The following is a 26,011-nucleotide window of genomic DNA, read 5'->3' as shown; positions in this document are numbered from 1 at the left end:
TGATCCAAACGGCAACAAATAGGGGAATAATTCCACATTTGGGTTAGATAATGCTAAGCAAGGTTGAAATGTTGTTACATAACTTAATAATAAATACAATAATGTATTTATTTGACAATAAACAGTAAACAAACTGTTCAGATCCCACTGTGGCTGGAATAGACTGCATACTTGCATTGGGGCATATACATTGTACAGCCTTAACTATAGAGAGCAGTGGTGGTTGGTGGGAGGAGCTATAGGAGGACGGGCTCATTGTAATGGCTGCAGTGAAATTAATGGAATGGTATCAAACACATCAAACACATGGACATCACATTTTACTCAACTCATTAATTCCATTCCAGCCATAACAACGAGCCCATCATCAAATCAAAGTTTATTTGTCATGTATGCCGACAGTGAAATGCTTGCCGACAGTGAACAGTGAAACGCTTACTTACTGCTCTAACCAATAGTGCGGAGAGAAAGTGTGTGTGTGTGTGTGTGTGTGTGTGTGTGTGTGTGTGTGTGTGTGTGTGTGTGTGTGTGTGTGTGTGTGTGTGTGTGGGTAAGTCAAGAAATAAAACAGTAAAAAGACATTTGAAAATAAGAGTAGCAAGGCTATATACCTGTTAGTCAGGCTTATTGAGGTACTATGTACATGTGGGTTGGTTAAAGTGACTATGCATACATGATCAACAGAGTAGCAGTAGCGTAAAAAGAGGGGTTGGCGGGTGGTGGGAGGGACACAATGCAGATAGCCCGGTTAGCCAATGTGCGGGAGCACTGGTTGGTCGGGCCAATTGAGGTAGTATGTACATGAATGTATAGTTAAAGTGGCTATGCATATATGATAAACAGAGTAGCAGCGTAGAAGAGGGATAGGGGGAGCAACACAATGCAAATTGTCCGGGTAACCATTTGGTTACCTGTTCAGGAGTCTTATGGCTTGGGGGTAAAAACTGTTGAGAAGCCTTTTTGTCCTAGACTTGGCACTCCAGTACCGTTTGCCATGCGGTAGTAGAGAGAACAGTCTATGACTGGGGTGGCTGGGGTCTTTGACAATTTTCAGGGCCTTCCTCTGACATCGCCTGGTGTAGAGGCCCTGGATGGCAGGCAGCTTAGCGCCAGTGATGTACTGGGCCGAACGCACTACCCTCTGAATTGCCTTGCGGTCGGAGAATGAGCAATTTCCGTACCAGGCAACCGGTCAGGATGCTCTCGATGTTGCAGCTGTAGAACCTTTTGAGGATCTCAGGACCCATGCCAAATATATTTAGTTTCCTGAGGGGGAAGAGGCTTTGTCGTGTTCTCTTCACGACTGTCTTGGTGTGTTTGACCCGTTCTAGTTTGTTGTTGATGTGGACACCAAGGAATTTGAAGCTCTCAACCTGCTCCACTACAGCCCCGTCAATGAGAATGAGGACGTGCTCGGTGGTCCTTTTCCTGTAGTCCACAATCATCTCCTTAGTCTTGGTTACGTTGAGGGATAGGTTGTTATTATGACACCACCCGGCCAGGTCTCTGACCTCCTCCCTATAGGCTGTCTTGTCGTTGTGGGTGATTGGGCCTACCACTGTTGTGTCGTCAGCAAATTTAATGATGGTGTTGGAGTCGTGCCTGGCCATGCAGTCGTGGGTGAACAGGGAGTAGAGGAGGGAATGAGCACACACCCCTGGGGAGCTCCAGTGTTGAGGATCAGCGTGGCAGATGTGTTGCTACCTACCCTCACCACCTGGGGGCGGCCCGTCAGGAAGTCCAGGATCCAGTTGCAGAGGGAGGTGTTTAGTCCCAGGTCCCTTAGCTTAGTGATGAGCTTTGAGGATACTATGGTGTTGAATGCTGAGCTGTAGTCAATGAATAGCATTCTCACATAAGTGTTCCTTTTGTCCAGGTGGGAAAGGGCAGTGTGGAGTGCAATAGGGATTGCATCATCTGTGGATGTGTTTGGGCGATATGCAAATTGGAGTGGGTCTAGGGTTTCTGGGATAATGGTGTTGATGTGAGCCATTACCAGCCTTTCAAAGCACTTCATGGCTATGGACTTGGGTGCCACAGGTCTGTAGTCATTTAGGCAGGTTGCCTTTGTGTTATTGGGCACAGGGACTATGGTGGTCTGCTTGAAGCATGTTGGTCTTACAGACTCAATCAGGGACATGTTAAAAATGTCAGTGAAGACACCTGCCAGTTGGTCAGCACATGCCCGGAGCACACGTCCTGGTAGTCTGCTAAATGACTTAAATGTAAATGTAAATGTAATCCATCTGGCCCCGCAGCCATGTGAATGTCGGCTACGGAGAGTGTGATCACACAGTCGTCCGGAACAGCTGATGCTCTCGTGCATGCCTCAGTGTTGCTTGCCTCGAAGCAAGCATAGAAGTGATTTAGCTCATCTGGTAGGCTCGTGTCACTGGGCAGCTCACGGCTGTGCTTCCCTTTGTAGTCTGTAATAGTTTTCAAGCCCTGCCACATCCAAAGAGCGTCAGAGCCGGTGTAGTAGGATTCAATCTTAGCCCTGTATTTATGCTTTGCTTGTTTGATGGTTCGTCACAGGGCATAGCAGGATTTCTTGTAAGGGGCAGCTCTACCCTTTAGCTCAGTGCGAATGTTGCCTGTAATCCATGGCTTCTGGTTGGGGTATGTACGTACAGTCACTGTGGGGACGACTTCCTCAATGCACTTATTGATAAAGCCAGTGACTGGTGTGGTGCACTCCTCAATGCCATCGGAAGAATCCTGGAACATGTTCCAGTCTGTGCTAGCAAAACAGTCCTGTAGTTAAGCATCTGCTTCATCTGACCATTTTCTTATAGACTGAGTCACTGGTGCGTCCTGCTTTCATTTTCGCTTATAAGCAGGAATCGGGAGGATAGAGTTGTGCTCAGATTTACCAAATGGAGGGCGAGGGAGAGCTCTGTACGCATCTCTGTGTGTGGAGTACAGGTGATCTAGAATTTTTTTCCCTCTGGTTGCACATTTAACATATTGATAGAGATTTGGTAGAACCAATTTAAGTTTCCCTGCATTAAAGTCTCCGGCCACTAGGAGCGCCACCTCTGGGTGAGTGGTTTCCTGTTTGCTTATTTCCTCCTATAGCTCCTCCCACCAGCCTTCACTGCTATAGAGTGTGCACCCATGAAATGGGGTACCTTGCCTACTCAGTGACACCCACAGCACACAACTATGTAGAGTTTACGCAAATATTATCATCATAGCTCTTATTGCACGACTCTGAAACCACTGTGAAATGAGCCATAGCTCACCAGTTATTAAGCTATTTTATTTTAATTACATTTTGTATTTAACCTTTATTTAACTAGGCAAGTCACTTTAAGAACAAATTCTTATTTACAATGACAGCCTACCAAAAGGCCTTCTGCGGGGACGGGGGCTGGGATTAAACATGTAAAATGTTTAAATATATAAATATAGGACAAAACATCACGACAAGAGAGATAACTCAACACTACATAAAGAGAGACCTAAGACAACAACATAGCAAGGCAGCAACACATGACAGCACAGCATGGTAGCATCACAATAACAACATGGTAGCAACACAACATGGTAGCAGCAAAAAACATGGTACAAACATAATTGGGCACCGCGCAAAGGGCAAGAAGGTAGAGACACAACAATACATCACACAAAGCAGCCACAAGTGTCAGTAAGAGTGTCCATGACTGAGTCTTTGAATGAAGAGATTGAGATAAAACTGTCCAGTTTTTGTGTTTGTTGCAGGTCATTCCAGTTGCTAGCCGCAGTGAACTGAAAAGAGGAGTGACCCAGGGATGTATGTGCTTTGGGGACCTTTAACAGAATGTGACTGGCAACTTTTGCTATTGTGCCTATTGAACATTCATTGAACATTCATATCGGACTGTAAAGCCTTATCTATGGAGTGTGCACCCATGGAGTGGGCTATCAGTTTACCTATCAGTACACCCACAGAACAGAACTACGTAGTTTGCACCAATATGAGCGTCATACCTCTTATAACTCTTATTGAAGGACTGCAAACAATGTGAAATGAGCCACATTAGCTCATCTATTGTGCGTATTGAAAAAATTGTGCGTATTGAACATTAATATGGAGTGTGCACCCATGAAATGGGTAGCCTACTCAGTGACAACCACAGTTTACAATCTAAAAGAATTTACACAAATATGAGCGTCATAAGTCTTATTAGCGTCAAGTTATTTCAACATGAGGAAATGCACTTTTAGGCTCCACCTCTGAAGAATGACGAAGGCTACTTGGTGCATTTGATTCCGCGTTCAAAACAACTGGAGGGGAAAATAAGAGTTCCGAGTTGTTTTGACTCGGCACGAATTGGGTGTGGGAATTTCCATGTGGGTTTAATTAACATCAACAAATAGGGCACTGATAGTTGTCAGTGTAGCTAGCTAGCATGCTGTTAACATTATCTAGCTAGCTAACCTTATCTATCTAATGTTATATATTGTTGCTGTAATGTATTTTTTACTAAATGTATTCAAAAGATTAGTCCAGAGCTGTGAACTCTCACGCATTGTCCGTGAGACACAACAAATTGACCCTCTTCTCACGCCACACCTTATTTCACGCATTGAAAAGTAGCCTACTGCTTACATTTTCTCGAATAGTCCATTATATAATCCGCGCGTTCACTTTTTAATTGTGCTCCGTATCGCTTTGAAATAGGGGCTTAACACCTTTACTGGTGTTACCTAGATTACTAATGTGTTCATTATATCGACGTTAGACATTATTCTGGTGAGCACTACTTTATTTAGTCTTGTAGGGCAACAATTTATGATAGAAGAGAAGCTGCATGTATCTAACTATACTTGATAAACAAATGACCAAATTTATATGTGACCGACCAGATCGATCTTATGTACATTGGCTTGAGAAAGTATTCACCCCCCTTGGCATTTTTCCTATTGTGTTGCCTTACAACCTGGAATTAAATATAATTTTTTTTTTGGGGGGGGTTGTATCATTTGATTTACACAACGTCTACCACTTTGAAGATGCAAAATATTTTATTTTGTGAAACAAACAAGAAAAAACACAAAAATGCTTGAGTGTGCATAACTATTCATCCACCCAAAGTCAAAACTTTAAAGACCCACCTTTTCCAGCACTTACAGCTGCAAGTCTCTTGGGGTATGTCTACAAGCTTGGCACATCTAGCCACTGGGATCTTTGCTCAATTTTAGTCTAATCTGACCAGAGTATCTTCTTCCATATGTTTGGGGAGTCTCCCACATGCATTTTGGCAAACACCAAACGTGTTTACTTGTTTTTTTCTTTAAGCAATGGCTTTTTTCTGGCCACTCTTCTGTAAAGCCCAGCTCTGTGGCGTGTGAGGCTTAAAGTGGTCCTAGATACTTCAATCTCCGCTGTGGAGCTTTGCAGCTCCTTCAGGGTTATCTTTGGTCTCTTTGTTGCCTCTCTGATTAATGCCCTCCTTGCCTGGTCTGAGTTTTGGTGGGCGGCCCTCTCCTGGCAGGTTTGTTGTGGTGCCATATTCTTTCCATTTTTTAATAATGGATTTAATGGTGCTCTGTGGGATGTTCAACGTTTCAGATTTTTTCATTTTTATAACTCAACCCTGATCTCTACTTCTCCACAACTTTGTCCCTGACCTGTTTGGCAAGCACCTTGGTCATGGTGCCACTTGCATAGTGATGTTGCAGACTCTGGGACCTTTCAGAACAGGTGTATATATATATACTGAGATCATGTGACACTTAGATTGCACGCAGGTGGACTTTATTTAACTAATTATGTGACTTCTGAAGGTAATTGGTTGCACCACATCTTATTAAGGGGCTTCATAGCAAAGGGGGTGAATACATATGCACGCCCCACTTTTCAGTTTTTTATTTTTGGACTATTTTGTGTATGTCCATTACATGAAATCCAAATAAAAATCCATTTTAGTGACAGGTTGTAATGCATTAAAATAAGAAAGTACTACTTAAGTAGTTTTTGGGGTATCTGTACTTTACTTTACTATTTATATTTTTGACTACTTTTACTTCACTACATTCCTTAAGAAAATATTGTACTTTTTACTCCATACATTTTCCTTGACACCCAAAAGTGTTGGAGTGTGCCCCTGGCTTTCCATAAATTAAAAAAACAAGAAAATGGTGCCATCTGGTTTGCTTAATGATTTATACTTTTGATACTTAAGTATATTTTAAACCAAATACTTTTTAGACTTTTACTCAAGTAGAATTTGACTGAATTCTACTTTTATTTGAGTTATTTTCCATTAAGGTATCTTTACTTTTACTCAAGTATGACAATTGGGTACTTTTTCCACCACTGCGCATAGGGCTTTTCAGTCTCAAATGGCCATAATCTTTTGAACGTGATGGGGGCAATGAAACAATAAAGACCCACAAAGGGAAGCGAAGTGGGCGGAGGGACGATTTGCAAGTGGAGCTTGGCAAAGGGGGCATGAATTGTTGACATAATTGTAATGAAAACCCAACCTTCATTTACTGGTGACTCACTCAGGTTCCAAACTCAGTTTGACATGAGACTTTATGACACAATTATCCTATTTACACTTTGTAATCAATATTGACAAGAATAAATGTTTCTGACTCATATCAATGCCATATAGGCCATTTTATAAAACATTGCTTGTTTTTTTAGGGGGTCATTCTTTAAATGTTTGTGGGACACTAACAGTTTGAGCTGGAGGGAGAGATGAGCAAGGAAAGACCTGTTCTTGAGTGGCCCAGCCAGAGCCTGGACTTGAACCCGATCGAACATCTCTTGAGAGACCTGAAAATAGCATTGCAGCGACGCTCCCCATCCAACCTGACAGAGCTTGAGAGGATCTGCAGAGAAGAATGAGAGAAACTACCCAAATACAGTTGTGCCAAGCTTGTAGCATCATACCCAAGAAGAATCAAGGCTGTAATCGCTGTCAAATGTGCTTCAACAAAGTACTGAGTAAAGGGTCTGAATACTTATTTAAGTGTAAGAGCTGACAAAGTACAAATCTGTCGTTCTGCCCCTGAACAGGCAGTTAACCCACTGTTCCCAGGCCGTCATTGAAAATAAGAATATGTTCTTAACTGACTTGCCTGGTTAAATAAAGGTAAAAATAAAAAATAAAATAAAAATATTTAAGTGTTTTTTTATTTTTTATAAATTTGCCAAAAAAGTCTGAAAGCCTGTTTTTGCTTTGTCATTATGGGGTATTGTTTGTAGATTGACGAGGAACAATTTTATTTAATCCATTCTAGAATAAGGCTGTAATGTAACAAAATGTGGAAAGTGAAGGGGCCTGAATGCTTTCCGAATGGAATGCACTGTAGCATACCCTAAAGGGCAATAATGCAGTCTAATAAGTCCACAGTGTTTTTTAAAATGTTTATTGTCAAATTAATTCATTATTGTATTCATTTTCAAGTTATGTAACAACATTCCAATCTTGTTTACCATTATCTAGTCCAAAAAGGGCAATATTCCACTATTTGTATCCGTTTGGATGTTTCAATGGGGAACTTTTATTTTGAAGGCAAACAGCAAATTCCACTAGTGTGGCTAGTCCTTAGTGTGGCTTTCTTTACACAGTTACTATCTGTGAGCGGTTGAGAGGGCAAGCCACCACTGTACTAAAAGAGTCTGGACCAAAGTTCACCATGTCAGGTAGAACAGCGCCATCCAATGGACAGAGAAAGAAAGTCAGACAGGTGTACATACACCTATCAATGCAAAATTATGAATAACCTATAAAACGACATAGACAACACTACATTACGCTCCGTACCTTCCTTCTTGGTAGTGTGTGAATTTTCCTTAACCTGCAGACTCAGGTGAGTAAGTCCCTATTGTGAGTCTGATATTAAACCAAGATCTAAACACATAGCTGGTGGTCCAGGACCATAGTACACACACACACACACACACACACACACACACACACACACACACACACACACACACACACACACACACACACACACACACACACACACACACACACACACACACACACACACACAAGCAAACAAACACACAATAACACACACACAGACATGTGCGCACACACACACTCGATTTATTTAGGTCATCTCTGGGACTGATTAAAAAAACACTGTTGATTCTGACTTGGAAAGCCTTTTGGGATAAGCCAGAGCAATATACAGTGCATTCAGAAAGTACTCAGACCCCTTGACTTTTTCCCAAACATTTTACATTATATCCTTATTTTAAAATTGATTAAATTGTTTTTTCCCCCTCATCAATCTACACACAGTACCACACAATGACAAACCAAAAACAGTTTAAACAAATGTTTCCAAATGTATTAAAGATAAAGAACATAAACCTTATTTACATAAGTATTCAGACCCTTTGCATTGAGACTCGATATTGAGTTCATGTGCATCCTGTTTCTACAACTTGATTGGAGTCCACCTGTAGTAAATTCAATTGATTGGACATGATTTGGAAAGGTACACACCTGTCTATATAAGGTCCCACAGTTGACAGTGCATGTCAGAGAAAAAAACAAGCCTTGAGGTCAAAGGAATTGTCCGTAGAGCTCCAAGACAGGATTTTGTAGAGGTACACATCTGGGGAAGGGTACCAAAACTTTTCTGCAGCATTGAAGGTCTACAAGAACACAGTGGCTTCCATCATTCTTAAATGGAAGAAGTTTGGAACCACCAAGACTCTTCCTAGTGTTGGCCGCCTGAGCAATCGGGGGAGAAGGGCCTGTCACTCTGACAGAGCTCCAGAGTTCCTCTGTGGAGATGGAATAATCTTCCAGAAGGACAACCATCTCTGCAGTACTCCACCAATCAGGCCTTTATGGTAGAGTAGCCAGACGGAAGCCACTCCTTGGTTAAAGGCACATGACAGCCCGCTTGGAGTTCGCCGAAAGGCACCTAAAGGACTCAAACCATGAGAAACAAGATTCTCTGGTCTGATGAAACCAAGATTGAACTCTTTGGCCTGAATGCCAAGCATCACGTCTGGAGGAAACCTGGCACCATCCCTACGGTGAAGCATGGTGGTGGCAGCATCATGCTGTGGGGACTTTTCTCAGCTTCAGGGACTGGGAGACCAGTCAGAATCGAGGGAAAGATGAACAGAGCAAAGTACAGAGAGATCCTTGATGAAAACCTGCTCCGGAGCGCTCAGGACCTCAGAATGGGTCAAAAGTTTGATGGCCCTAAGCACTCAGCCAAGACAGGCGTGTTTTCAAGACAAATCTCTGAATGTCCTTGAGTGGCCTGGCCTTGAACCCAATCAAACATCTCTGGAGAGACCTGAAAATAGCTGTGCAGCGACACTCCCCATCCAACCTGACAGAGCTTGAGAGGATCTGCAGAGAAGAATGGGAGAAACTCCCCAAATACAAGTGTGTCAAGCTTGTAGATTCATACCTAAGAAGACTTGAGACTGTAATCACTGCCAAAGGTGCTTCAACAAAGTACTGAGTAAAGGGTCTGAATACTTATGTAACAGTGATATTTCTGTTTTATATTTTTTTATAAATTTGCTAAATTATTAAACCTATTTTTTCTTTGTCATTATGGGGTATTGTGTGTAGATTGATGAGGGGAAAAAAATATTTAATCCATCTTAGAATAAGGCTGTAACGTAACAAAATGTGTAAAAAGTCAAGGGGTCTGAACACTTTCTGAATACACTGTATTTAGATTTATTGCTTTGGGATAAGAACTGATTTTAAAAAAATACTGTGAACATGATTCTGAGTTGAAAAGCCTTTTGGGATATTTAGATATCTGTCTCTGGGAAAAAACAGAATCTGGTGCCTTGGCAGAGGATCATGTTCCAACAGAATGGCTGCCATGTATCTTGTATTGGACATACAAAAAATGAACGGTTTTCATTAAGAGTAGCTAAACACATGAGAATATTGTGTTTAGACAAGTCATTTGTCATAGGCTATTTCGTTTGAAGTTTAAGCAACATATCGAACCAACAAATTCACAAACTCGGCCCCCTGCCCCCTGCCCCATCTCAGTTTATAACCAGTCATATCAGATAAAGCCATCTCTATTGCTCAGCTTTGAAATAGCTAGGGGTTGCTCTTATGACATAAATGTCTCAATAAAATTGGTTTACTATGCTGTTATGCTGTCACACAGGTTTACTGAGAAGTGTGTGTGTGTCCAGAGGGCTATAACATGATCCACGTTCTATAGAAAATCTATGTAAAACTCCATTCATCTTTTATCTAATTAATCCGTCTATCAACTCCCTCTCCCCCCCCACTCTCTCACTCTCTCTCTCTTTCTGTTTGTCTCTCTCTCTCTCACCCTCTCAAATATTAAATCAATCATTCCTAATTTATTCAATCAATCATTCAGTCCATACCTCCCTATCCTCCCTCTACCTCTCTCCCCCTCTCTCTCTCCCTCCCTCATCCCATCATTCACTCTGTCCCCCACTGCCTCCCAAAACCCTGCTGGTTCACTGAGAATTTTTATTGTGTGTGTGTGTGTGTTTGTGTGTGTGCGCGCGTCTGTGTGTGCGTCTGTGTGTGCATCTGTGTGTGTGTCTGTGTGTGTAGGTCCTCCAGACCTCAGTTATTTAACATGAAACAAGGCTCCTCACTCTCATCTCTGTATGTGGCCCCCCAGACAGATGAGTATGCTGGGTCTGAGTCTGGGTCTAGGCCTGGGTCTGGGTCTGGGTCTGGGTCTGATCTGTGCCTGGGTCTGGGTCCGGGTCTGGGTCTAGGCCTGGGTCTGGGTCTGATCTGTGCCTGGGTCTGATCTGTGCCTGGGTTTGGGTCTGGGTCTGAGCCTGGGTCTGTGTCTGGGTCTGAGTCTGGGTCTGATCTGTGCCTGGGTCTGGGTCTGTGCCTGGGTCTGGGTCTGTGCCTGGGTCTGGGTCTGGGTCTGGGTCTGGGTCTGGGTCTGGGTCTGATCTGGGTCTGGGTCTGGGTCTGGGTCTAGGTCTAGGTCTAGGTCTGGGTCTAGGCCTGGGTATGGCTATAGGCCTAGGTCTGATCTGTGTCTGGGTCTGATCTGTGTCTGATCTATGTCTGATCTGTGTCTGATCTATGTCTGATCTGTGCCTGTGCCTGGGTCTGATCTGAGTGGTGTGGTCTCCAGAGTGGTGCAGTGGTCTAAGGCACTGAATCTCAGTGCTTGAGGTGTCACTATAGACACCTTGGTTCAAGTCCAGGCTGTATCACAACTGGTTGTGATTGGGAGTCCCATAGAGTGGCCAACAAGTTGTCCAGGTTTGGCCGCTGTATGTCGTCATTGTAAATAATAATAATATAATAATAATAATAATAATAATATAATAATATAATAATAATAATAATAATAATAATATATGCCATTTAATTTCTTATTAATTAACTGACTTGCCTATTTAAATAAAAGTTTTTTTTTTTTTTAATACCAGACCCTGGCTCCAACAGTAGGTCATGTTAGGACTGAGAGACATGCGGTTTTCATTCATAAAACAATCACTTCAATAGATGGATAGGTAAATAGGTTTAATTCATTCACAATGTATCTTATATCACCAAAAAGTCAAGACAAAAAGTCATTTCCAGGCAAATCAAGTCATATCTTCAATTTCTAGTCCATCTTTTTTAATGGTCTTGAGGGGACACGTTCTTTACTCACACCACTCAATGTGCATATGAAACACCACTTTGGCTCTTGAAAAGTAGTAGGAGTAGCCCTCAAATTCAACCCTGCAGAGACTTGACCGCAAGGTATACTGAAAATGAAAAAGGAAGCTATTTTACAGGGTTATCCTACAAATTCTAGGCCTACTTAGGCATCGAATTGGTTTGGAATATTGAATAAACGGTTTAGAGTATAGCGTTTGCATTGGTTTGCTCTAAAAGCACACGGTGGTGAGTGAGCGAGCGAGCATTTGAGTTATCTCCCACTGCGTTGCAGCTGCACACCACACCGCTCCCCTCTCGCCCCTGGCAAGAAACGAGACACTGCTAGCCTATTACTCCTCCCCTCCCATGCAAAGTTGCAGCTTTCTCCCTTTCTCACACTTTTAATATTTTCTGTAACCAGACTAAAGTTTTCCTCCTCATCCATGACGCTGGCCGTTGATGGAACGAAGAGGTCGCTAGACCACCTATAAAGCACAATTGGGACTTCAATGCCTGTGAATATTTTTAAATCTCTTGATTTTGGTTAGATGAAATATGCAATGTCCGCGGGTGAGCCAGGTTCTTTCTCTGCTACATTCTGTTTTGTTTTTGGCAGCAAGCCATGCCGAGTTCTCGCTGCCTGGCAGCCTCCTCTCTCCCGATGCAGAATCAGGTCAGTATGTCTCAGTTGTTACAATTTGGCTATAATAACTGCAACAATGTTGCGATTTTATTGTTGCAATTTCATACAAAGTTCTTTATAGCCATTGCAAGCTTAGTGCATGAATTTGCGCTGGTCGTCAGTTTTGTATAAATTATCTTTATTAATTGAATTATCTTGAAATGATCTTGTAGGCTATTGATAATTCCACTGAACTTCCTTTTCAATTTTATCCTCAGGTCGCTTTCTCCAGTCCCAGTCAGATGTGTCCGTGGTCCATCCAGTCAAAATTTTCAGAGATGGACAGTTTCTCTCCCACTCTCTGGTACACCGCTTTAAGCATGGGCGGCATAGACGAGACTTGGGGCTTCTGGAGGAACGCGTTTATTATAAGGTGAACTTCAAGGGTCGTGATTTGGTTTTCAATTTAACAGTCAACAAATATTTGGTGTCGAACGATTATATTCTGGAGAGGCGAAATGGGAGTGTGAACCGGACTGAGCACCGTACCACAGGTGAGAACGCGTGCCACCTGATCGGCACGGTGACGGATTCTACTAATGCGCGCGGGACGGCCGCCATCAGCACCTGTGAAGGCTTGGTAAGAAATCAGGATGCTGACCTTATTTAAAATGTAATTCATGCATGTGACAGAAATCCCTGTCATCGCTCATTATGTACTCTGATTTTAACACAAAGTGAGGTAGACACTGAAATCCTTCTCCATCTTTATGCTTTTTGGAGTCAGTGATCAATATAAGGCTTCACAATAAGGTTTCACAATAAGGTTTCACAATAAGGTTTCACAATAATGTTTCATAATAAGGTTTCACAATAAGGCTCCACTATAAGTCTTCATAATAAGGCTTCACTATAAGGCTTCACAATAAGGCTTCACTATAAGGCTTCACTATAAGGCTTCACAATAAGGCTTCATAACAAGGCTTCACTATAACGCTTCACTATAAGGCTTCACAATAAGGCTTCATAACAAGGCTTCACTATAAGGCTTCACAATAAGGCTTCACTATAAGGCTTCACTATAAGGCTTCACAATAAGGCTTCACAATAAGGTTTCACAATAAGGCTCCACTATAAGGCTTCACAATAAGGTTTCACAATAAGGCTTCACTATAACGCTTCACTATAAGGCTTCACAATAAGGCTCCACTATAAGGTTTCACAATAAGGTTTCACAATAAGGTTTCACAATAAGGATTCACTATAAGGTTTCACAATAAGGTTTCACAATAAGGTTTCACAATAAGGATTCACAATAAGGTTTCACAATAAGGTTTCACAATAAGGTTTCACAATAAGGCTTCACAATAAGGTTTCACAATAAGGTTTCACAATAAGGTTTCACAATAAGGCTCCACTATAAGGCTTCACCATAAGGCTTCACAATAAGGCTTCACTATAAGGCTTCACTATAAGGCTTCACAATAAGGCTTCATAACAAGGCTTCACTATAAGGCTTCACTATAAGGCTTCACAATAAGGCTTCACTATAAGGTTTCACAATAAGGTTTCACAATAAGGTTTCACAATAAGGTTTCACAATAAGGATTCACAATAAGGTTTCACAATAAGGTTTCACAATAAGGTTTCACAATAAGGCTTCACAATAAGGTTTCACAATAAGGTTTCACAATAAGGTTTCACAATAAGGCTCCACTATAAGGCTTCACCATAAGGCTTCACAATAAGGCTTCACTATAAGGCTTCACTATAAGGCTTCACAATAAGGCTTCATAACAAGGCTTCACTATAAGGCTTCACTATAAGGCTTCACAATAAGGCTTCACTATAAGGCTTCACAATAAGGCTTCATAACAAGGCTTCACTATAAGGCTTCAGAATAAGGCTTTGCTATAAGGCTTCATAATAAGGCTTCACAATAAGGCTTCACAATAAGGCTCCACTATAAGGCTTCACTATAAGGCTTCACGATAAGGCTTCACTATAAGTCTTCATAATAAGGCTTCACAATAAGGCTTCACAATAAGGCTTCACTATAAGGCTTCACAATAAGGCTTCATAACAAGGCTTCACTATAAGGCTTCACTATGAGGCTTCACAATAAGGCTTCATAACAAGGCTTCACTATAAGGCTTCAGAATAAGGCTTTGCTATAAGCCTTCATAATAAGGCTTCACAATAAGGCTTCACAATAAGGCTCCACTATAAGGCTTCACAATAAGGTTTCACAATAAGGCTTCACGATAAGGCTTCACAATAAGGCTCCACTATAAGGCTTCACAATAAGGTTTCACAATAAGGCTTCACTATAAGGTTTCACTATAAGGCTTCACGATAAGGCTTCACAATAAGGCTTCACAATAAGGCTTCACAATAAGGCTCCACTATAAGGCTTCACAATAAGGTTTCACAATAAGGCTTCACAATAAGGTTTCACTATAAGGCTTCACGATAAGGCTTCACAATAAGGCTTTACTATAAGGCTTCACAATAAGGCTTCATAACAAGGCTTCACTATAAGGCTTCACAATAAGGCTTTGCTATAAGGCTTCATAACAAGGCTTCACTATAAGGCTTCACAATAAGGCTTCACTATAAGGCTTCACTATAAGGCTTCACAATAAGGCTCCACTATAAGGCTTCACAATAAGGTTTCACAATAAGGCTTCACTATAAGGCTTCACAATAAGGCTTCACTATAAGGCTTCACAATAAGGCTTCACTATAAGGCTTCACAATAAGGCTTCACTATAAGGCTTCACTATAAGGCTTCACAATAAGGCTCCACTATAAGGCTTCACAATAAGGTTTCACAATAAGGCTTCACTATAAGGCTTCACAATAAGGCTTCACTATAAGGCTTCACTATAAGGCTTCACAATAAGGCTTCACTATAAGGCTTCACAATAAGGCTTCACTATAAGGCTTCACAATAAGGCTTCACTATAAGGCTTCACTATAAGGCTTCACAATAAGGCTTCATAACAAATCAAATCAAATTTATTTATATAGCCCTTCGTACATCAGCTGATATCTCAAAGTGCTGTACAGAAACCCAGCCTAAAACCCCAAACAGCAAGCAATGCAGGTGTAGAAGCACGGTGGCTAGGAAAAACTCCCTAGAAAGGCCAAAACGTAGGAAGAAACCTAGAGAGGAACCAGGCTATGTGGGGTGGCCAGTCCTCTTCTGGCTGTGCCGGGTGGAGATTATAACAGAACATGGCCAAAATGTTCAAATGTTCATAAATGACCAGCATGGTCGAATAATAACAAGGCAGAACAGTTGAAACAAGGCTTCACTATAAGGCTTCACTATAAGGCTTCACAATAAGGCTTCATAACAAGGCTTCACTATAAGGCTTCACAATAAGGCTTCACTATAATGCTTCACTATAAGGCTTCACAATAAGGCTTCACAATAAGGCTTCATAACAAGACTTCACTATAAGGCTTCAGAATAAGGCTTTGCTATAAGGCTTCATAATAAGGCTTCACAATAAGGCTTCACAATAAGGCTCCACTATAAGGCTTCACAATAAGGTTTCACAATAAGGCTTCACAATAAGGCTTCACGATAAGGCTTCACAATAAGGCTTCATAACAAGGCTTCACTATAAGGCTTCACAATAAGGCTTTGCTATAAGGCTTCATAACAAGGCTTCACTATAAGGCTTCACAATAAGGCTTCACTATAAGGCTTCACTATAAGGCTTCACAATAAGGCTTCACAAAAAGGCTTCATAACAAGGCTTCACTATAAGGCTTCACAATAAGGCTTTGCTATAAGGCTTCATAATAAGGCTTCACAATAAGGCTTCACAATAAGGCTCCACTATAAGGCTTCACAATAAGGTTTCACAATAAGGTTTCACAATAAGGCTTCACTATAAGGCTTCACAATAAGGCTTTACTATAAGGCTTCACAATAAGGCTTTACTATAAGGCTTCACTATAAGGCTTCACAATAAGGCTTCAATATAAGGCTTCACAATAAGGTTTCACAATAAGGCTCCACTATAAGGCTTCACAATAAGGCTTTACAATAAGGCTTCACTATAAGGCTTCACAATAAGGCTTCAATATAAGGCTTCACAATAAGGCTTTACAATAAGGCTTCACTATAAGGCTTCACAATAAGGCTTCAATATAAGGCTTCACAATAAGGCTTCACAATAAGGCTTCACAATAAGGCTCCACAATAAGACTTCACTATAAGGCAAATCCACCACATTGAGAAGCAGGTACAGATAACTAAAATAGGAATTAAATATTTATTTAGCTCCATTGATTTAGCTTCATTGATTTAGCTGAGATAGGGCATTTAGTTTGTGTAATGTCTTGCCCTATTTCCAATTCACCTAGAAGCCACACCATCCTCAAAGTCAGGAGAACTTTCGTTGAAATGTACAGGAGAGAGGCATCATACCAGTACTAAAATATACAGAAGAGAAGCATAAGAGGAATTGATATATGGTATGGCTGGTCACAGGCTGCTGAGCAAACCCTCCTTTAGACTGACAGTACCCCGTCTGTTGGTCCAGCCTTCAAAGATTTCCTGAGACAGTTAGCAGCAATACTTTAGCTCCATGGCCCACAAATGACTGCGGCTGCCTCCTCTCAGCCTATACTGGGAGACTCTGTCTCCCTTGCACAATCTTTCCCTCTCTCTCCCCGCTCACCCTACTTCTACCACTCTCTGTCTCCCTCTCTCAGCTCTCATTCTTTTTCTCCCTGTCTCTCTCTTTCTCTCTCTCTCTCTCCCTCTCTTTCTTTTTCTTTCTTTCTCTGTCTCTCTCTTTCTCTCTCTCTCTCTCTTTCTTTCTTTTTCTTTCTTTCTTTCTTTCTTTCTTTCTTTCTTTCTTTCTTTCTTTCTTTCTTTCTTTCTTTCTTTCTTTCTTTCTTTCTTTCTTTCTTTCTTTCTTTCTTTCTTTCTTTCTTTCTCTCTCTCTCTCTCTCTCTCTCTCTCTCTCTCTCTCTCTCCCTCTCTCTCTCTCTCTCTCTCTCTCTCCCTCTCTTTCTCTGTCTCTCTCTGTCTCTCTGTCTGTTTCTCTGTACAGTGTTATGTTTCTCCTTGTTTGACCACAGACAGTAAGTGAGAATGTGGCTTCTATGGCTACTGTTTAGAAAGAGACTGAAATAAGACTTGAGTCACACACACAAACGACACATCTGTACTTTTTAGAATTCTTGAATGTTTCCTATAAGAACAAAGGAAATTAATACTTTGACTTTCATCACAATGATAATTTTGAGCTTTGCTCTCTGTCTGCTGACCAGAAAACTGCTGGACAGCAGAGAGAGACAAATAAAAAATATCTGGACAGCAGAGAGAGAAAAAGGAAAACAGCTGAACTGCAGAGAGAGAGAGACGAAAGATAACAGATGGAGGGCAGAGAGAGAGACAAAGGAAAACAGCTGGACAGCAAAGAGAGACAAAGGAAAACAGCTGGAAAGCAGAGAGAGAGACAAAGGAAAACAGCTGGACAGTAGAGAGAGAGAGACGAAGGATAACAAATGGACAGCAGAGAGAGAGAGAGACAAAGGAAAACAGCTGGACAGCAGAGAGAGAGAGAGACAAAGGAAAACAGCTGGACAGCAGAGAGAGAGAGAGACAAAGGAAAACAGCTGGACAGCAGAGAGAGAGAGACGAAGGATAACAGCTGGACAGCAGAGAGAGAGAGACAAAGGAAAACAGCTGGACAGCAGAGAGAGAGAGACAAAGGAAAACAGCTGGACAGTAGAGAGAGAGACAAAGGAAAACAGCTGGACAGTAGAGAGAGAGACAAAGGAAAACAGCTGGACAGTCGAGAGAGAGTCAAAGGAAAACAGCTGAACAGCAGAGAGAGAGACAAAGGAAAACAGCTGGACAGCAGAGAGAGAGAGACAAAGGAAAACAGCTGGACAGCAGAGAGAGACAAAGGCAAACAGCTGGACAGCAGAGAGAGACAAAGGAAAACAGCTGGACAGCAGAGAGAGAGAGACGAAGGATAACAGATGAACAGCAGAGAGAAACAAAGGAAAACAGCTGGACAGCAGAGAGAGAGAGACAAAGGAAAACAGCTGGACAGCAGAGAGAGAGACAAAGGAAAACAGCTGGACAGCAGAGAGAGAGAGAGACAAAGGAAAACAGCTGGACAGCAGAGAGAGAGAGACGAAGGATAACAGCTGGACAGCAGAGAGAGAGAGACAAAGGAAAACAGCTGGACAGCAGAGAGAGAGAGACAAAGGAAAACAGCTGGACAGTAGAGAGAGAGACAAAGGAAAACAGCTGGACAGTAGAGAGAGAGACAAAGGAAAACAGCTGGACAGTAGAGAGAGAGTCAAAGGAAAACAGCTGAACAGCAGAGAGAGAGACAAAGGAAAACAGCTGGACAGCAGAGAGAGAGAGACAAAGGAAAACAGCTGGACAGCAGAGAGAGACAAAGGCAAACAGCTGGACAGCAGAGAGAGACAAAGGAAAACAGCTGGACAGCAGAGAGAGAGAGACGAAGGATAACAGATGAACAGCAGAGAGAAACAAAGGAAAACAGCTGGACAGCAGAGAGAGAGAGACAAAGGATAACAGATGGGTATCAGAGAGAGAGAGACAAAGGAAAACAGCTGGACAGCAGAGAGAGGGAGACAAAGGACAACAGCTGGACAGCAGAGAGACAAATGAAAATATCTGGACAGCAGAGAGAGAAAAAGGAAAACAGCTGAACTGCAGAGAGAGACAAAGGCAAACAGCTGGACAGCAGAGAGAGACAAAGGAAAACAGCTGGACAGCAGAGAGAGAGACAAAGGAAAACAGATGGACAGCAGAGAGAGACAAAGGAAAACATTTGGACAGCAGAGAGAGAGAGATGAAGGATAACAGCTGGACAGCAGAGAGAGACAAATTAAAATAGTTGGACAGCAGAGAGAGACAAAGGAAAACAGCTGGACAGCAGAGAGAGAGAGAGACAAAGGAAAACAGCTGGACAGCAGAGAGAGATAGACGAAGGATAACAGCTGGAGAGCAGAGAGAGAGAGACAAAGGAAAACAGCTGGAAAGCAGAGAGAGACAAATGAAAACAGCTGGACAGCAGAGAGAGAGAGACAAAAGAAAACAGATGGATATCAGAGAGAGAGACAAAGGAAAACAGCTTGACAGCAGAAAGAGAGAGACGAAGGATAACAGCTGGACAGCAGAGAGAGACAAAGGAAAATAGCTGGACAGCAGAGAGAGAGACAAAGGATAACAGATGGATATCAGAGAGAGAGAGAGACAAAGGAAAACAGCTGGACAGCAGAGAGAGAGACAAAGGAAAACAGCTGGACAGCAGAGAGAGAGAGAGACAAATGAAAACAGCTGGACAGCAGAGAGAGAGAGAGACAAAGGAAAACAGCTGGACAGCAGAGAGAGAGACAAAGGAAAACAGCTGGACAGCAGAGAGAGAGAGAGACAAAGGATAACAGATGGATATCAGAGAGAGAGAGACAAAGGAAAACAGCTGGACAGCAGAGAGAGAGAGAGACAAAGGAAAACAGCTGGACAGCAGAGAGAGAGAGACATATGAAAACAGCTGGACAGCAGAGAGAGAAAAGGAAAACAGCTGGACAGCAGAGAGAGAGAGAGAGACAACGGAAAACAGATGGACAGCAGAGAGAGACAAAGGAAAACAGCTGGACAGCAGAGAGAGAGCGACAAAGGAAAACAGCTGGAAAGCAGAGAGAGACAAATAAAAACAGCTGGACAGCAGAGAGGGAGAGACAAAGGAAAACAGATGGATATCAGAGAGAGAGACAAAGGAAAACAGCTTGACAGCAGAAAGAGAGAGACAAAGGATAACAGATGGATATCAGAGAGAGAGACAAAGGAAAACAGCTGGACAGCAGAGAGAGGGAGACAAAGGATAACAGATGGATATCAGAGAGAGAGACAAAGGAAAACAGCTTGACAGCAGAAAGAGAGAGACGAAGGATAACATATGGATATCAGAGAGAGAGACAAAGGAAAACAGCTGGACAGCAGAGAGAGGGAGACAAAGGAAAACAGCTGGACAGCAGAGAGACAAATCAAAATATCTGGACAGCAGAGAGAGGGAGACAAAGGAAAACAGCTGGACAGCAGAGAGACAAATCAAAATATCTGGACAGCAGAGAGAGTGAGACAAAGGAAAACAGCTGGACTGCAGAGAGAGAGAGACGAAGGATAACAGCTGGACAGCAGAGAGAGACAAAGGAAAATAGCTGGACAGCAGAGAGAGACAAAGGCAAACAGCTGGACAGCACATAGAGAGACAAAGGAAAACAGCTGGACAGCAGAGAGAGAGGCAAGAAAAACATCTGGACAGCAGATAGAGAGAGACAAAGGAAAACAGCTGGACAGCAGAGAGAGAGACAAAGGAAAACAGCTGGACAGCAGAGAGAGGGAGACAAAGGATAACAGATGGATATCAGAGAGAGAGACAAAGGAAAACAGCTTGACAGCAGAAAGAGAGAGACGAAGGATAACAGATGGATATCAGAGAGAGAGACAAAGGAAAACAGCTGGACAGCAGAGAGGGAAAAGGAAAACAGCTGGACAGCAGAGAGACAAATCAAAATATCTGGACAGCAGAGAGAGGGAGACAAAGGAAAACAGCTGGACTGCAGAGAGAGAGAGACGAAGGATAACAGCTGGACAGCACACAGAGAGACAAAGGAAAATAGCTGGACAGCAGAGAGAGACAAAGGCAAACAGCTGGACAGCACATAGAGAGACTAAGGAAAACAGCTGGACAGCAGAGAGAGAGGCAAGAAAAACATCTGGACAGCAGATAGAGAGAGACAAAGGAAAACAGCTGGACAGCAGAGAGAGAGACAAAGGAAAACAGCTGGACTGCAGAGAGAGAGAAAAGGAAAACAGCTGGACACCAGGGATAGACAAAGGAAAACAGCTGCACAGCAGAGATAGAGACAAAGGAAAACAGCTGGACACCAGGGATAGACAAAGGAAAACAGCTGCACAGCAGAGATAGAGACAAAGGAAAACAGCTGGACACCAGGGATAGACAAAGGAAAACAGCTGCACAGCAGAGATAGAGACAAAGGAAAACAGCTGGACACCAGGGATAGACAAAGGAAAACAGCTGCACAGCAGAGATAGAGACAAAGGAAAACAGCTGGACACCAGGGATAGACAAAGGAAAACAGCTGCACAGCAGAGATAGAGACAAAGGAAAACAGCTGGACACCAGGGATAGACAAAGGAAAACAGCTGCACAGCAGAGATAGAGACAAAGGAAAACAGCTGGACACCAGGGATAGACAAAGGAAAACAGCTGCACAGCAGAGATAGAGACAAAGGAAAACAGCTGGACAGCAGAGAGAGAGAGACAAAGGAAAACAGCTGGACAGTAGAGAGAGAGACAAAGGAAAACAGCTGGACAGTAGAGAGAGAGACAAAGGAAAACAGCTGGACAGTAGAGAGAGAGTCAAAGGAAAACAGCTGAACAGCAGAGAGAGAGACAAAGGAAAACAGCTGGACAGCAGAGAGAGAGAGACAAAGGAAAACAGCTGGACAGCAGAGAGAGACAAAGGCAAACAGCTGGACAGCAGAGAGAGACAAAGGAAAACAGCTGGACAGCAGAGAGAGAGAGACGAAGGATAACAGATGAACAGCAGAGAGAAACAAAGGAAAACAGCTGGACAGCAGAGAGAGAGAGACAAAGGAAAACAGCTGGACAGCAGAGAGAGAGACAAAGGAAAACAGCTGGACAGCAGAGAGAGAGAGAGACAAAGGAAAACAGCTGGACAGCAGAGAGAGAGAGACGAAGGATAACAGCTGGACAGCAGAGAGAGAGAGACAAAGGAAAACAGCTGGACAGCAGAGAGAGAGAGACAAAGGAAAACAGCTGGACAGTAGAGAGAGAGACAAAGGAAAACAGCTGGACAGTAGAGAGAGAGACAAAGGAAAACAGCTGGACAGTAGAGAGAGAGTCAAAGGAAAACAGCTGAACAGCAGAGAGAGAGACAAAGGAAAACAGCTGGACAGCAGAGAGAGAGAGACAAAGGAAAACAGCTGGACAGCAGAGAGAGACAAAGGCAAACAGCTGGACAGCAGAGAGAGACAAAGGAAAACAGCTGGACAGCAGAGAGAGAGTGACGAAGGATAACAGATGAACAGCAGAGAGAAACAAAGGAAAACAGCTGGACAGCAGAGAGAGAGAGACAAAGGATAACAGATGGGTATCAGAGAGAGAGAGACAAAGGAAAACAGCTGGACAACAGAGAGAGGGAGACAAAGGACAACAGCTGGACAGCAGAGAGACAAATGAAAATATCTGGACAGCAGAGAGAGAAAAAGGAAAACAGCTGAACTGCAGAGAGAGACAAAGGCAAACAGCTGGACAGCAGAGAGAGACAAAGGAAAACAGCTGGACAGCAGAGAGAGAGAGAGAGAGAGACAAAGGAAAACAGATGGACAGCAGAGAGAGACAAAGGAAAACATTTGGACAGCAGAGAGAGAGAGATGAAGGATAACAGCTGGACAGCAGAGAGAGACAAATTAAAATAGTTGGACAGCAGAGAGAGACAAAGGAAAACAGCTGGACAGCAGAGAGAGAGAGAGACAAAGGAAAACAGCTGGACAGCAGAGAGAGATAGACGAAGGATAACAGCTGGAGAGCAGAGAGAGAGAGACAAAGGAAAACAGCTGGAAAGCAGAGAGAGACAAATGAAAACAGCTGGACAGCAGAGAGAGAGAGACAAAAGAAAACAGATGGATATCAGAGAGAGAGACAAAGGAAAACAGCTTGACAGCAGAAAGAGAGAGACAAAGGATAACAGATGGATATCAGAGAGAGAGAGAGAGACAAAGGAAAACAGCTGGACAGCAGAGAGAGAGACAAAGGATAACAGATGGATATCAGAGAGAGAGAGAGACAAAGGAAAACAGCTGGACAGCAGAGAGAGAGACAAAGGAAAACAGCTGGACAGCAGAGAGAGAGAGAGACAAATGAAAACAGCTGGACAGCAGAGAGAGAGAGAGACAAAGGAAAAGAGCTGGACAGCAGAGAGAGAGACAAAGGAAAACAGCTGGACAGCAGAGAGAGAGAGAGACAAAGGATAACAGATGGATATCAGAGAGAGAGAGACAAAGGAAAACAGCTGGACAGCAGAGAGAGAGAGAGACAAAGGTAAACAGCTGGACAGCAGAGAGAGAGAGACATATGAAAACAGCTGGACAGCAGAGAGAGAAAAGGAAAACAGCTGGACAGCAGAGAGAGAGAGAGAGACAACGGAAAACAGATGGACAGCAGAGAGAGACAAAGGAAAACAGCTGGACAGCAGAGAGAGAGCGACAAAGGAAAACAGCTGGAAAGCAGAGAGAGACAAATAAAAACAGCTGGACAGCAGAGAGGGAGAGACAAAGGAAAACAGATGGATATCAGAGAGAGAGACAAGGGAAAACAGCTTGACAGCAGAAAGAGAGAGACAAAGGATAACAGATGGATATCAGAGAGAGAGACAAAGGAAAACAGCTGGACAGCAGAGAGAGGGAGACAAAGGATAACAGATGGATATCAGAGAGAGAGACAAAGGAAAACAGCTTGACAACAGAAAGAGAGAGACGAAGGATAACATATGGATATCAGAGAGAGAGACAAAGGAAAACAGCTGGACAGCAGAGAGAGGGAGACAAAGGAAAACAGCTGGACAGCAGAGAGACAAATCAAAATATCTGGACAGCAGAGAGAGGGAGACAAAGGAAAACAGCTGGACAGCAGAGAGACAAATCAAAATATCTGGACAGCAGAGAGAGTGAGACAAAGGAAAACAGCTGGACTGCAGAGAGAGAGAGACGAAGGATAACAGCTGGACAGCAGAGAGAGACAAAGGAAAATAGCTGGACAGCAGAGAGAGAGACAAAGGATAACAGATGGATATCAGAGAGAGAGAGAGACAAAGGAAAACAGCTGGACAGCAGAGAGAGAGACAAAGGAAAACAGCTGGACAGCAGAGAGAGAGAGAGACAAATGAAAACAGCTGGACAGCAGAGAGAGAGAGAGACAAAGGAAAACAGCTGGACAGCAGAGAGAGAGACAAAGGAAAACAGCTGGACAGCAGAGAGAGAGAGAGACAAAGGATAACAGATGGATATCAGAGAGAGAGAGACAAAGGAAAACAGCTGGACAGCAGAGAGAGAGAGAGACAAAGGAAAACAGCTGGACAGCAGAGAGAGAGAGACATATGAAAACAGCTGGACAGCAGAGAGAGAAAAGGAAAACAGCTGGACAGCAGAGAGAGAGAGAGAGACAACGGAAAACAGATGGACAGCAGAGAGAGACAAAGGAAAACAGCTGGACAGCAGAGAGAGAGCGACAAAGGAAAACAGCTGGAAAGCAGAGAGAGACAAATAAAAACAGCTGGACAGCAGAGAGGGAGAGACAAAGGAAAACAGATGGATATCAGAGAGAGAGACAAAGGAAAACAGCTTGACAGCAGAAAGAGAGAGACAAAGGATAACAGATGGATATCAGAGAGAGAGACAAAGGAAAACAGCTGGACAGCAGAGAGAGGGAGACAAAGGATAACAGATGGATATCAGAGAGAGAGACAAAGGAAAACAGCTTGACAGCAGAAAGAGAGAGACGAAGGATAACATATGGATATCAGAGAGAGAGACAAAGGAAAACAGCTGGACAGCAGAGAGAGGGAGACAAAGGAAAACAGCTGGACAGCAGAGAGACAAATCAAAATATCTGGACAGCAGAGAGAGGGAGACAAAGGAAAACAGCTGGACAGCAGAGAGACAAATCAAAATATCTGGACAGCAGAGAGAGTGAGACAAAGGAAAACAGCTGGACTGCAGAGAGAGAGAGACGAAGGATAACAGCTGGACAGCAGAGAGAGACAAAGGAAAATAGCTGGACAGCAGAGAGAGACAAAGGCAAACAGCTGGACAGCACATAGAGAGACAAAGGAAAACAGCTGGACAGCAGAGAGAGAGGCAAGAAAAACATCTGGACAGCAGATAGAGAGAGACAAAGGAAAACAGCTGGACAGCAGAGAGAGAGACAAAGGAAAACAGCTGGACAGCAGAGAGAGGGAGACAAAGGATAACAGATGGATATCAGAGAGAGAGACAAAGGAAAACAGCTTGACAGCAGAAAGAGAGAGACGAAGGATAACAGATGGATATCAGAGAGAGAGACAAAGGAAAACAGCTGGACAGCAGAGAGGGAAAAGGAAAACAGCTGGACAGCAGAGAGACAAATCAAAATATCTGGACAGCAGAGAGAGGGAGACAAAGGAAAACAGCTGGACTGCAGAGAGAGAGAGACGAAGGATAACAGCTGGACAGCACACAGAGAGACAAAGGAAAATAGCTGGACAGCAGAGAGAGACAAAGGCAAACAGCTGGACAGCACATAGAGAGACTAAGGAAAACAGCTGGACAGCAGAGAGAGAGGCAAGAAAAACATCTGGACAGCAGATAGAGAGAGACAAAGGAAAACAGCTGGACAGCAGAGAGAGAGACAAAGGAAAACAGCTGGACTGCAGAGAGAGAGAAAAGGAAAACAGCTGGACACCAGGGATAGACAAAGGAAAACAGCTGCACAGCAGAGATAGAGACAAAGGAAAACAGCTGGACACCAGGGATAGACAAAGGAAAACAGCTGCACAGCAGAGATAGAGACAAAGGAAAACAGCTGGACACCAGGGATAGACAAAGGAAAACAGCTGCACAGCAGAGATAGAGACAAAGGAAAACAGCTGGACACCAGGGATAGACAAAGGAAAACAGCTGCAC

General features: G+C 43.0%; 1 protein-coding gene across 3 annotated transcripts in view; it reads left to right on the top strand.

Moving 5' to 3' along the window:
- The first annotated feature begins 11,955 nt into the window (after positions 1–11,955).
- The window catches only part of LOC118358522 (A disintegrin and metalloproteinase with thrombospondin motifs 12-like), a 59,334-nt gene continuing 45,278 nt past the window's right edge, over positions 11,956–26,011 (top strand). For 2 of the 3 annotated variants that reach the window (XM_052479106.1, XM_052479107.1), the window contains exons 1-2: positions 11,956–12,282; positions 12,510–12,871. In XM_052479106.1, the coding sequence (XP_052335066.1) occupies positions 12,165–12,282; positions 12,510–12,871 (480 nt within the window). In that variant the 5' untranslated portion in view covers positions 11,956–12,164. The remainder of the gene's footprint in view (positions 12,283–12,509; positions 12,872–26,011) is intronic. The other variant, XM_052479108.1, reaches the window with a different exon arrangement.

Source organism: Oncorhynchus keta, chromosome 25 (assembly GCF_023373465.1).
Source record: "Oncorhynchus keta strain PuntledgeMale-10-30-2019 chromosome 25, Oket_V2, whole genome shotgun sequence".
Lineage (NCBI taxonomy): Eukaryota > Metazoa > Chordata > Actinopteri > Salmoniformes > Salmonidae > Oncorhynchus > Oncorhynchus keta.
This window is presented reverse-complemented; position numbering and strand designations above follow the sequence as displayed.